This window comes from Populus euphratica, unplaced genomic scaffold, assembly GCF_000495115.2.
Source record: "Populus euphratica unplaced genomic scaffold, PopEup_1.0 scaffold460.1, whole genome shotgun sequence".
NCBI classification, from domain to species: Eukaryota; Viridiplantae; Streptophyta; class Magnoliopsida; order Malpighiales; family Salicaceae; genus Populus; species Populus euphratica.
The window spans coordinates 121,375-135,070 of NW_011500342.1; the positions used below are offsets into that span (position 1 = coordinate 121,375).

Consider the following 13,696-nt stretch of genomic DNA (forward strand, 5'->3'; position numbering starts at 1 on the left):
ATGACAAGCAGCCTCGGTACATGGTTAAGGTTAAGATGTCGGGTATAAATTGGGTGGATCACGTATAAAGGGGCCCAATGGACCAGCTTTAGAAAATAAAACCCGACCCCAATTATTCAATCAATAAATGAAGGAAGCGAAGAAAGAGTAAAGGTACGATTGTCTTGAAACCGGGGGATTTAGCAGCAGCAGCAAGGGGGAGTGACGAGAAGAGGAAAAGGATGGGAAAGCAACCGGTGAGAATGAAGGCGGTGGTGTACGCTCTCTCACCGTTCCAGCAGAAGGTAATGCCTGGTCTATGGAAGGATCTGCCTGGCAAGATACACCACAAAGTCTCCGAGAACTGGATCAGCGCCACCCTTCTCCTCGGTCCACTCGTCGGCGTCTGCACGTAACCTCCTCTCCTCTCCTCTCTTTATATATTATTCAATTTTCGATTTTTATGTAATGAATTAATTCTTTATTTTAAAATTATTTTATAAAAGCAATTAATTTCTGGTATGCTGGCAGAAGAAATATTGGATGATGCGATGAGGGCTAAGAGTGTGTTTCTTTGCATATTCTAACAAAAAAAATACCCCCTCCCTTTTCTTGCTGCATGCATGCAACTACAAAAATAAAATTAAGTTCTCTGCTTTCTTCCTTTTTACTTCATTAATTCCCATTGTCTTTTTCTGCCAAATTTTGTGTTTTTATTGACCTCCTGCTGCTGCTGCTTCCACCCTTTTGTTTCTTAGGGCTCCTTTGGTATCCTTTGACGTTTCCGTTTTCGAATTTTCCCGAAAATCACTGTCACTTTGTTTGGTTTTGAAAACATTTGATAATCAGATTTTATTTTTTTTACATTTTTTCTTACAAGAAACAAAAATAAACGAGGTTACGTGTCTTGCTTATGTTTTGTGCCAGGAAAGAAACATTTGATAATCAAATTTTGTGTTTTTATTGACCTGCTGCTGCTTCCACCCTTTGTTTCTTAGGGCGCCTTTGGTATCCTTTGAGGCTTCCGTTTTCGAATTTTCCCAACAATCACTCAGTTTGTTTGGTTTTGAAAACATTTGACAATCAATTGTTTTTTGTTTACATTTTTTTGTACAAAAACAAACGAGGTTTTTTAAAAACAGAAATGATACCAGACGACCCCTTAAGTTTGCACAAATTCAAAACTCCAAACATCATTTATATCAATTCTAACACTAATTGTTGATGTGTGATTGTGTTATGCGTTATTGTACCGGAATGCGCAGTCATATCCTTCACCAATGCTCTTTTCGTCTCCTTTTCTTTTCTAATTTAAGTCTCATTTATAACGGAAAATAAAAAAACCCAGCATATTTTACTATCTGGTTAATCTTTTTTGCTTGTATGTTTCATCTGCTCCTCCTAGAAAAGATCTCGCCTTTCAACATAAATCAAGGCAACACTCAAACTGCTTAGGTAAAATAGTTCCATGTGCAATTTTTATTGTGTTGCTACTCATATATCAAGTAAGAGATAGGCACTTCGGTATATCTATAGTTGTCCCTTTATCATCAAGGAATACTTGATAACTTCATATTCCAGAATTGAGCAATACGCTAACCATGGTTAAGCCTTTCTATCCTCTGGTTTCTAATGCATCAGATTTGTTAATCTGGTTTCTGATGTGCCTTTATGTTTTCCTTCTTCTGTATGCTATTTGATGTGAATACCTTTTAGACGAAGTAATAGTTCCCTTCATCCATTTGTGAATGGATGGCAAGAGAATTCGAAAAGAAATTCCATGGTTCAAAGGGTACTGATTTTGCTTAACTGCACCATAACTTAGCCAAAAAGGTTGCACGATACTAAGATCAATGAAATGTTCTGCTTTTCGGACTCCATGTTAATGCCATAACCACATTCTGAGCTGAATATGTTGTCATGTGTCAAGTGTTCAGACCTTGTGCCATCTTATTGCTGTCTTTCTATGCCATTAACTGCTGTTAGCTTGAGTTGACTGTCTTTCCCTGCTTCATTGTCTTGTAATCCACACAGGTATGTGCAAAACTATCAGGAAAAGGAGAAGTTGTCACACAGGTACTGAGGTCAGGCATGTGGTCAAATGGATGTCTGCTTTTCTCGAAGACTTGATATTTTTTCTCGTTCTGCTGGCAAATAAGCTGAATGTTACTAGCTGCATTTGCAGTTTTCAGAACTTGCAAATTTCTTCTGTACTGAGTCATTCTGATGATTTATAGCTTATGTTCCAACTTGCTTTTTAGCTTTTTCGTGGTGTTGCATGTTCATCACCTATTGTGACCCAATTATAAGATTCGGGTGTGGCATATTTCTTTCTATTTGATAGCGTCATCTTCGCTGCTGATTTTTGTGGCATATATATGGTGTTGTACCATGTACGTTGTGCACACTGGACAAATTCATATATATCCTCATTCTGTAGTGTTCCTTGAGGACTGCATGTAAGGAGTTGATGGAGAAAAATAAAAAGAAAACGAAAAAGGGATTGCTTGCCAAGTCTTTGTTTTTGAGATAGAAGTAAATCATTTGCGCTGCAATTGAGGATACGCATGTTTTCGATGCAATCTAAAAACTATGTTCTGAAAACTTGCAATTATCATATGATAAATGGTGAACGGATTTTAAAAGTCTCAGCCAACGTACGTAAAACATCTAAAATCTAGTGCCGTGTAATCTTGCTCAGCTTAATTTGCATTATTTATTTATTATTATTAAAGGAACTGTATTTTTGGATCCAGGGTATAGTTTACTTGTTTTGGTGGCCGGCTGGCAGCTAGGTCTCGTAGATGGTATCCACCTTTCTTATAAATCATCCCAAAGATTACAGGTTTGAATAAATACATTTCTGAGGCAAAGGAAGAATTGGGAATTAGGGCTGATGATGTTTGAATAAAATGACCGTTAGCTATGCCATGAAAACACAGCGTTTGGGTTAGTAATGGGAGCAAGGAAATGCACCGTTTTATTTCGTTACAAGGAACAATGCTATCATGCCATGTAGTTACTGTTAGAAATTGTTAGTAGCCTTGGCTGAGAGTTTGCTAGAGCCTGTTTCCGTGGTTGCTTATGCTTTTTGTAGCAAACCACGGAAACAATTGTTTGTTAATGAATAAAATATAATTTATTGTTCATGCTCTAAGTGTTATTTGCTTTTGAAATACAGGGTGACATAACGCAGCTCATCACTGCTTCTTCTTTTGCTACGGAGAGTGATTTTATTGTTAATATGAATAGTAGAGATATTCTTTATTATTCCATTTAAATTATTTATTGTTAATATAAATAGTAGAGATATTCTTTATTATTCCATTTAAACTAGGTTTGGTTTAAAATTAAATATATTAAATTGAGTTTAACTTAGTAAAATAAAAAAAATAAAATAATTTTTTTTATTTTTAATTATGTTTTATTTGAAAAATTTGTATTTAACATTATTTAATGACACCACATAAATTAGAAGGAGATCGCTTAATGATATAGTATTTACAGAATTTGATTGCAATTTCAATTTTATTTTCGATGATATTTTATCTGATATTGTTGCGCGCTTAAGAAACCAAGAAAATTGTAATCCTTATTGGATGTATTTCATACGTGATGGAATTGAAGATAGTTTAATGGAACAGTAAAAAAAATATTATATATATATATATATTAAATTATTTTACAACCTTAATTTGAAACACATTAAATTATTTTTTGTTTAATCTTGTATTTAACATTATTTAATGACACCACATAAATTAGAAGGAGATCGCTTAATGATATAGTATTTACAGAATTTGATTGCAATTTCAATTTTATTTTCGATGATATTTTATCTGATATTGTTGCGCGCTTAAGAAACCAAGAAAATTGTAATCCTTATTGGATGTATTTCATACGTGATGGAATTGAAGATAGTTTAATGGAACAGTAAAAAAAATATTATATATATATATATATTAAATTATTTTACAACCTTAATTTGAAACACATTAAATTATTTTTTGTTTAATCTCAATTTCAATTATAATTTTAACCAAGCATATATAAATACCAAACAAATTTCAATAAAAAAATACTTTTTATAAAACAATTTTTTTCGATGATATTTTATCTGATATTGTTGCGCGCTTAAGAAACCAAGAAAATTGTAATCCTTATTGGATGTATTTCATACGTGATGGAATTGAAGATAGTTTAATGGAACAGTAAAAAAAATATTATATATATATATATATTAAATTATTTTACAACCTTAATTTGAAACACATTAAATTATTTTTTGTTTAATCTCAATTTCAATTATAATTTTAACCAAGCATATATAAATACCAAACAAATTTCAATAAAAAAATACTTTTTATAAAACAATTTTTTTTTAAACTACAACCATAAAAGCTATCATAATACCAAACACACTTATTTGTTGGTCTATTTTGACTATGTCTATAACAAACATTTTTGACTGAAAGGCATGGATGAATAATTTTGTAATTGCATGAATCTCTCCTCCCTTCTCTCTCTCCCCCCTTCTTTTTCTTCTTCTTTCTTTCATAAGGGTGAGTGCTTCTTCACTATCTTTTTGCTGGCATTACCTTCTAACTATCAAATCCTTCTAGTTGCTTGAAATTATTCCAAGTAGGAACAATCTTAGTTAAGTTCGCTCCAAGTGGTATTAAAGCTCCCACTCTCTAGACTCAAGCAGTGGTGCATGATACTCAATCCTAAAAAATTAAGATACCAGAGGATTCCGTTGAATCTGTTAACAAATAACAAGCATAGAAACATGAGCTAATGATGCAACTGCTAAAATCTTATAATAAAAAACTAGAAGGCACCAGATCACGACACATGAAGTTGGATTTATAGAGCTAAGGAACCTTATTAACGGGTTAGCTTACCAGTAAGTCTTTTTTTTGCAGACTTTACAACATCCCACATGCCTATCCAACACTGCCAAAGACAAACAAGTTCATGATAAGAATTTTGGTGCCTAAGCTTGTTGGACATGTGAGGGTGGGTACAATCACCATAAGTTACACAAACCTAGACATCATCTTACAGGGTATAAAGAAAAAGGTATACACATAGTTTTATAACTGCAATGAATACTTTGAGGTGAAAGAGAGAAAATTCTAAAAAGTTAAAATTGACATCATATTACCTGGATGATATGGCCTTGTACTAGCACTAAAATTTTATAATGAGTAATAGTAACCAATAAGTAACTTAAAAGTTATTATCTAGAGGCATTGTGTGCGAGGTTTGGTGGTTAGAAAGAACCATTAAAAGTGTTAATGAATATGAGAAAAGTGGAAAGTCTAGAGTCTTACACACAAGACTTTGATATACTATGGAGTATTATTGAAATTTATGGTAAACATACACTAGCATTCTTTATAGAAGGGATGGAAATTGAAAGAAAAAAACCTAGTCAAAATATTTGAATAAAAAACCCTAAAATAAGCTTACAATTTAACTAGACTACAAGAAAATACCCTTTTCTATAAATATGACCATCATAACCTTTTAAAAGCCTCTTTTCATTCTTACAATCAACTTAGCCACATAAAAATAAATTCTCTTCATTCTAGTTATAAAAAACTTTTAATATTGACCTACAACACTCCAAAACACCAATAAAAATGGCATACTACCCACTTTTAAGCATAACTATACCACCAACTCATCTATGAAACCTACTAGGTACTAGGCTACTAAAAAAATAAGGAATTGAAAGATAGAAAGGCAAAAGAACTATGTTTTTGATATGATGAAAGGTTTATTCCTGATCATAAATGCATGAACAAAAAAGTGTATTCCCTTTGTCTTATTGATGATGATGAAAATGTCAACAAAGGTAGAACTAGACATTGAAATGATTACTTTTTACATATCCATCAATGCTTTAGAAGGGATTGATGGTTTTCATACCTTAAGGGTAACAGGTAAGGTAAACAAATATCTTATTTTTATCATGGTTGATTCTGGAAGCATGCACAACTTCATTAACTTAAAAATTACAATGTAGTCTAGAAATTATTAAATTCTTATTAGTTAAAAAACCCAATAATAGGACCATGATTTGCACAAAAATGTTCAAGAATTTTAAATAAAGAATACAGGGTGTGCATTTTAAAACTAATGTATTTATGGTAAAAATAAGTAATTGTGATATGGTTCTAGGGGTACAGTAGTTGTCCACAATGGAGAATATAGTGTCTAACTATTTAGAATTATAGATGTCTTTTACTTGGAAAAGTAAGAAGTGTTACTAAAAGAGAATAATCCTAGCCAAATACAGGTTATGGGATTTGGACAACTCAATTCTCTACTAAAAAGTCACTTATATCTATCCAGTATATGTAGCATGAGGCTCATTAATGGTTTAAAACTGTTTTTCAAGTAATGATCACTACCATAACACCTCAAATAGTAGGAGACTTTGCCTTAGATAATTAGTTGGAATGCTACAAGGATGTGTTGAGGGGATTATAAGGGTCTATTGGTATGAAAAATAGATCAGAAAGGGGCAAGAATCTTCGTTCAAATTTAGTTAGTGCCTAGAAGAAAAAGAAGGGCATTTAGATACAAAAAAAGGCAAAGGCTAATGCCAATAAGGTTGGAGGAATGATCAACACTCAAAAACCAAAAGGAAAGAACAAAACAATCAATGGAGGAACGTTGAATGAGGGAAATGATAAGAAAGCCAAGTCGGTTGGTTTTGAAAAGGCAAAATTTAAGGTTAAGAACCGATGTGTTGTGAAGCCGAGAAAGAAAGATGTTGAAAAGTTGTTTAGAAAAAGGAAGAAGCTCCAATATTCAAGCCATTAGGTTTCAATTTTTTTAATTTTAATTACTAGAACATTCTTAGCTTGGTTTAGACTTCTTGATCGATAATTCTCTTTAATAATATTTCCTTTCATTACAGTTAGGGCTGAGCATTTTCGATTCGGTCCAGTTTTGGATCAAAATAAACAACCAAATCAAAATTATTTTTAAAAATTTTTTTTGAACTGAATTGAAAACCGGTTCAAACCGACCAGTTTCGCTTTAGTTTAGTTTGGTTTTTTTCCTTCCAAACCGATCAATTCGGTTTGCTAGCTTGAAAATTTAGGAAATGATATAGTTTTTGTACAAGTAGCTCTTAGATTCCAAAAAGGGGTTTGCTTTTAGCAACCCAATCCTTATCAAGAAGACTTGTTTTGGTGCTTGTGAGCATCTTTTCATGAAAAACAAACATAATGCCATAAATTGAGTTCCTTTACACATCAGCCATGACACAAGCTTTTGCATGTAGAGGATTGCCTTGTTTTTTTTTTTGTTTTTTTTTATTTTTTATTGCAGCATCTCTTCTCGTTATGCTTGGAGTATTCCATTTAATAACAACTAGCCCCATCAAATTTTAAGGTTACAAGCTTGTCTTCTTCCCCATGAAAGCTTCAATAGCAACTGAAGAAGCTCCATATGAGTTAGTCATAGCTCGTTCGAGTTGAGAATTTAGTGTGTTCGAGTTTGATGAAGAAGAAGAAAACGTTGAGGAGGAGTTTGTGAGGTTCATCAAATAGGTATTTGTGTGTGCGCCTATGTGTGAGGGGGGTGTTTGTTGGTTAAGATTTAGAGAAAGAGATATAGAGAGTAAAGGGAGGAGCGAGTGTTGGTTTTGTTTTTAGAGAATGCCACTTTAGGTTTAGGGTTAGAAAAAACATTCTATTTATACTTGTTTTTTAAGTGCTGGTCTGGTTGAACCGGTTAGGTTTAGTTCGGTCAATCATTTTTAAACTTTAAAAATCAAAACTGAACCAAACCAGAATTTTCTTGCGATTTTTTAGTTAGTGAATTTAATTTTTTTTGTTTGATTTTCTCAGTTATTTTTATTAATTTTCTTGATTTAATAAGGATGCTGCCTGCTGCCTGCTGCCTTAGGGTATCTTTAAGGACCATCGGGAAAGGTCAATTAGCAACATAGCATTTTGAATAGTGTAATTTCTCGAGTGGTAACATGACATTTTGTATTTTAAATAAAATGAGGAAGGGAAATAATACTTGTGGCAACAGGCATTGTTTTGTCCCAGTTTCTCGCTTGCTAAATGTGCCTAGTCCCTGAGAATTGATCAGGGCAGGTGTAGCCCAACACAATCCATAAAACATGAAGAAAAGGTGGTGAGGACAAAATCCATGCACGTGAAGACGATGTGGGATTGCGTTACCTTTTTTATCTGATATTTTTCGTAATCTCGAGAGAATTGAAGGATTCACAATACTCGGGATTATATTCATTGGCTGGCTTGCCATCCCTCACAGGAAATGGGAGGCCTCGTTCGATACAATTAAGATTTTATGAAAAGTCTTGTTCTGAGCGTTTGAAAGAGATCGAGTCATTCACCAAAAAGAGTAATGAAAATTCAGGACACGAATAGCACGGTAGCGGCTGCTCATGTTATCTTCCTATGATCACCGATCCAACGCTGGCTCAAAAGGTATGCATCCCAATTTCAGGCAATGCTCTCTACCCTTCGTGGAACGCCAACCACAACCAACAATTATACAAGACTTCCGCAACTTAATCTAGCGATGCAGGGGCCGAATAAAAAAAAGATGTACCAAAATCGATTCAACTGTGGCAAAAACACCATAATACCACGAAATTTCATACAATACCCTCGGTACAGTTTGGAATAAACAAACAGTTCAACGAGATGCAATACTACTAAAAAAGAGTAACGGAAAAATTCCTCAGGTGCTAAGAGATGAACAAAGTTCCTTCCAGGAATGAAAAGATCTAAGCAGTAGCAGGTAAGAAAGCTCTTCCAGGCTGACGGTTGGCCAGGGGTCCATGGCATCCAAGAAGCTGCATGAAACACAACCATCAGTTTGATTACCCTTAACCCAGTGTTCCAAACAGGATAAATGGATGCAAGTACAGATTATAAACAGAGGCTCACCTTGGCATTCACACCATCTGACATAATCTTGTTTTCTGCCTTCAACTTCAAATAATCATTGCGATTAAACTTGGTGAAGCCCCTGAGAATCACAGTTATCAGACAAGGTTAGATTACTAATTGTAAACACATCCTCACTAACTAAACAAAAAATAAACTTACAAAACAAGAAGAAAAAACTGCCTTGACAAAAGGAACAGGCTTTTCATTTTTCAAGTACGGTAAAGCAGCACCAAAAATAGAAAATCAGGGCACCAGGTGTGCCTCTGAGAACAAAGAAAATGTACACTACTCCATGCATAACAACGATTGTAACCGAAAAAATAATAGAAAACACATACATACTGACGGTTAGTAAAACAAAAAAAAGAAATTGCATACCACTTCCTGCTGACAATAATCTTCTGGCGACCAGGGAACTTGAATTTTGCACGGCGAAGAGCCTCCTGAGCATGGTGACTGTTGCTGTCCTTGCAGCGAACAGACAGAAGAACCTGTCCAATTGCAACTCTAGCACAAGTTCCCTGTGGTTTACCGAAAGCACCCCTCATGCCAGTTTGGAGCCTATCAGCTCCAGCACATGAAAGCATCTTGTTGATACGCAACACATGGAATGGATGAACCCTGACTCTCAAATGGAAAGCATCCTTTCCAGCAAACTTGGCCATGTATTTGTTGCAAGCAATACGTGCTGCCTCAAGAGCCTCACTGGAGACATTCTCCTTCTCCCAGGACACCAAGTGCACACAGAATGGGAACTCATCAACTCCCTTCCTCTTCATGCCAACATCATAAATCCTGATCTTAGAGTCAGGCACACCACGGCAGTAACGTGATTTTGGGTATGGCTTATTTTTTATCTGACGGTAACATCTTGCAGGTCCTACAAATGGGAAAGTAAAGAAGAGTAAGAAACAGCTTAATGGAAGAAAACACTAGCTTTAGAAATTCAATCACACAAAATTCAGATGCAAATCACATTTTTTCACATTTTCTAAGTAATAAAGATGGCTTCTGTGGGTGCATTAGAAGGCATACCAGCTGACATATTTAACAAGGACAAACAAAACACTAAACGAAGTCTTCAACACACGAACCCAATTTCAATTTAAAAATATACAGCATTTAATAAACTGACCTTTTCAAACACAATAGCAATTGTACTAAGAGCAGAAATAACCTTTTTTAAGATAAGAATATGGTAAAGAAAAAAATCCCAATGGGGAGAATCAAGATTAAGATCTAGCTTAACATCGAAAAACCAAAACGGACTCATCCATCCATCAATACATCCCTTAGACATCAGCAATATAAACCTTTTTTCCAATTGTTTCACAATCTTAACCATAGCCATCTTCAAATATAAGGATTTGAAGATAAAAGGAAAAACCATTTACAATGAATATAGATTGAAAAAGCTGAATGCTTTGGATAATCCAATAAAAAAGCTAACAATTATTCTAAACCCACAAAAAAGAAAAAAAAAATATAGACAACCTATAACAAAAACCCGATAAATAAAATTTAAGAAGGCATGAAAACCCGAATAAAGGCACGACATTATTCATATCATATTCCTCATACAACAAATATTAAGATTTACATGGATGGATGGATTCGAGAGCAAACTCATTTCTAATTTAAGGAAAGAAAAGAAAACAATCATCGTTACGCGAGTTGAGAACTGAAATTCATTGGGGTTTGGAGATGGAAGAGAGAAAGAAGCTTACTTCTACCCATGGCGACTTCGCGTGCAGTAGATCGGCCCAGAAACCCTAGAGAAACAAAATGAAAACTTGAATTGGAGAGGCTTTGTATTTATAGAGGGGAGAGAGAAGGGAACAAGAAAAGTAAAACCCTAACACGGTTTCGTTTGGGGACGTACGTGTGTGCTTGCGTCAATATGGGCTGCAACCTCAGCCCACCATTCATATCTTGTCGGTTTCTTTAGTTTATAGCTTGCGTGTTGGACCTGACCTGCCGGCCCCTTCCTCTCCTTCTTTTGGTCGGTCTCCTTATCTATTTATTTTGCAAAGAGAAACATAAGTGAACACCACCTTCTATATTGCAATTTTTTTTTAATTTCTAGGATATTCTCCTTTTTTATTCAGGAATTAATATATATATTAGTGCATTAATTTATTAAAAATAATAATTTATAAATAATTTTTTGACATAGCCATTAAAAAGTTTATTTTTTTGAATTCAAATTTTAAAAATAGTATTTAAAATAAATTTAACGTCCGGTTACTATTTTAAAAAAATATAAAAAAATATTAGAGATAAAGAGAATATATTCCTTTTGCATATACAAAAAAATATAGAAATCTATTTGAAAACTATTCTAAAAATATATTTAATTTTATTTCCATCCATCTCATTAAATATATTTTTATTCTCATTGTATTTTTTTTAAATTACAGGAAAATAACTAAATAATACCTAAATAATTTTTTTATCTATTTATTTTTTTATTTTATACGGGACATGCTCCTTAATCAAATCAATTATAATGATTGTATATCAACTCCTAGCTGCATGTATATCAAGAAAAGTTATGGTGAAAACCAATTAAAAAGTTGATAGATAATCCCTTAAATTCAATTTTGAAGCACTATAGCAATGACAATCCAAATTTAGTTCTCTGTTTTATTTTTATTCTTTTTATTTTATTTTATCTAGGAGTGATGGTGATAGCAACTCCACTAACAAGGTTTCTGCTAGAGACAACACATAAAAGTTCTTTAATAAAGAGCATAAAAAGGGTGAGGTCATTTTCATTTTGATATCAACACTTTTTAGTATCTGATTATGGCATGCCATGTACTTTCAAGTTCTCAAACCACATCAATCATTGATATATCTCATCATTGCAATATTTCATTGCTAAAGTTGAGAACTTTTTGACACAGTCAAAAAGATAAAAACTCATTAATTTATCAATGATGAAGAAGATCATATTAGTTTGATATGCGACTTATCGAATTATAAATCCAGAGATTATGAGATTTAGAGAATTGAATTGATGACAATGTTTCTCATCATGAAATAGACTTAGAAACTGAATCCCAAGCTCATTTGCATGATATGGTGCTTTAATAGAATCTCTAAATTAATATTTTTCATTGATATTAAAGTAAGAAATTATAGACTCAAGTTCAAATAAGAAGAGAAGGTGCTAAAAAACATTGCATCTCTAATAATGTTTTTGCTGTGCAAGATTGGTTGCATCCTAGTCAACAGCTCTAGAAATGCAACATCAAGACTATAAATATCACTCCTCTTATCTGTTAATTTACAAGTCAAAAGTACTCTGAATCAGGATAACTTACAAAGTTAATACAAAGTTTAAAATAAAAGAGATACAGGGAATCAATTAACTCACGGTTTCTATTTCAACTTCGAATTTCATCATGCTACTGGAAGATATACATCTAAAAGGCTTAGACTTTATTCTTTTCGATAAATATAGTGTGTGTGATAGACTTACTGGAGTACCCTTCACGACCATGGATATATGACCCGGTATATCCCCTTCAATGTTTATTGAGAGCCCAAAATCAACAACTTTGGCATTATACTTAGAGTTCAATAATATGTTGCTTGCGTTGACATCTTGATGGAATGTTGAAGGATCAGCTTCTGTATGTAAGTAAAGGATACCATTAGTTGAATTCAGGGCTATTCCCAATTTTGTTGTAAAACTTAATGGTTCTTTTACCTTTGCTGTGATACCAAATGCATGATCCATCAAATAAAACCTATGGGATAATCATAAAGGATCTTGAAGTTAATTAATCTTGTTTTAGGATAAAAATAAAATAAAATGAAATTCTATAACATAAACTATAAGATGTACGAGAGAGATAATCTCTAAGAGTCCCATTTAAGATGAACTCGTAAACCAACATCTGCACACACCAAAAGAACAGATAATACAACTTTTTTTCAAATGATGCTGCAAATAAGAATTTTCCTTGAGTTGGCTTTATGATGATGAGTGTAGAAACATAAATTTTCTACCAATTAAATTTTGCCATGTGTTATTTTATTCTTTAAAAGAAAGGATAAAATAAAATTAAAATATATGATACGGAAAATAAATGAGCCATATTTCTTGGCTAATGAAAGGTTGATACTTAGAATGAGATATTCAATATATCTTGTCATAAATACAAAATCCTATCGAGATATATTGTTATAAATGTAAGATCCTATCAATAAATATCAACCAATAAAATTATGCTATGTGGCATTAAAAAAGAACCTGAGAGCCCCTGCAGATCTTTATAAATAGAGGGCCTCAACCTAGAGAAAAAAGAGGGGCCTGGAGTTATAAATTTCCTTCAAGAGAAGCTCTTCAAATAAGAAAGCTCTATCAAAGAGTTCTCAAGCCTCTTTTATCTACGCTTGAAGTCTATAAAAAAATAAACCTTTATTATATCAAGCCAAAACGCAACATAAGAGTTCTTCAACAACACTTTAAAGACAAATCAAAGGTACTCTTCAAAGCATCAAATCACCAAGGATCCTGAAAGATACAAATTTCCTTCAAGACAAGCTCTTTAAGCAAATAAGCTCTCTCAAAGAGTTCTCAAGCCTCTTTTATCTATACTTGAAGTCTACAAAGAATAAAGCTTTGTTGGGTCAAGCCTAAACGCCCTATAAGAGTTCTTCAACAATACTTTAAAGACAAATTAAAGGTACTCTTCAAAGCATCAAATTACCAAATCTCGCCAAGCTTTGTTGGATCAAGCCTAAACATCCTA

The 13,696-nt window shown here is 33.3% G+C and overlaps 1 protein-coding gene across 2 annotated transcripts; it reads right to left on the reverse strand.

Annotated features, from left to right (window-relative positions):
• Window positions 1–8,573: 8,573 nt before the first annotated feature.
• On the reverse strand, window positions 8,574–10,763 carry LOC105113859 (60S ribosomal protein L10-like). Of its 2 annotated transcripts, none has more exons than XM_011010210.1 (4): window positions 10,658–10,763; window positions 9,309–9,810; window positions 8,928–9,009; window positions 8,574–8,833 (listed from the first exon to the last, which is right to left on the reverse strand). In XM_011010210.1, exons 1-4 carry the CDS (start codon window positions 10,665–10,667, stop codon window positions 8,765–8,767), a joined length of 663 nt encoding a protein of 220 aa, XP_011008512.1. In that variant the 5' UTR covers window positions 10,668–10,763; the 3' UTR covers window positions 8,574–8,764. The 2 variants fall into 2 exon arrangements, with proteins under 2 accessions (XP_011008512.1, XP_011008511.1); XM_011010209.1 differs by lacking the exon at window positions 10,658–10,763 and adding an exon at window positions 10,078–10,296 and having other exon boundaries at window positions 9,309–9,862.
• Window positions 10,764–13,696: the final 2,933 nt, after the last annotated feature.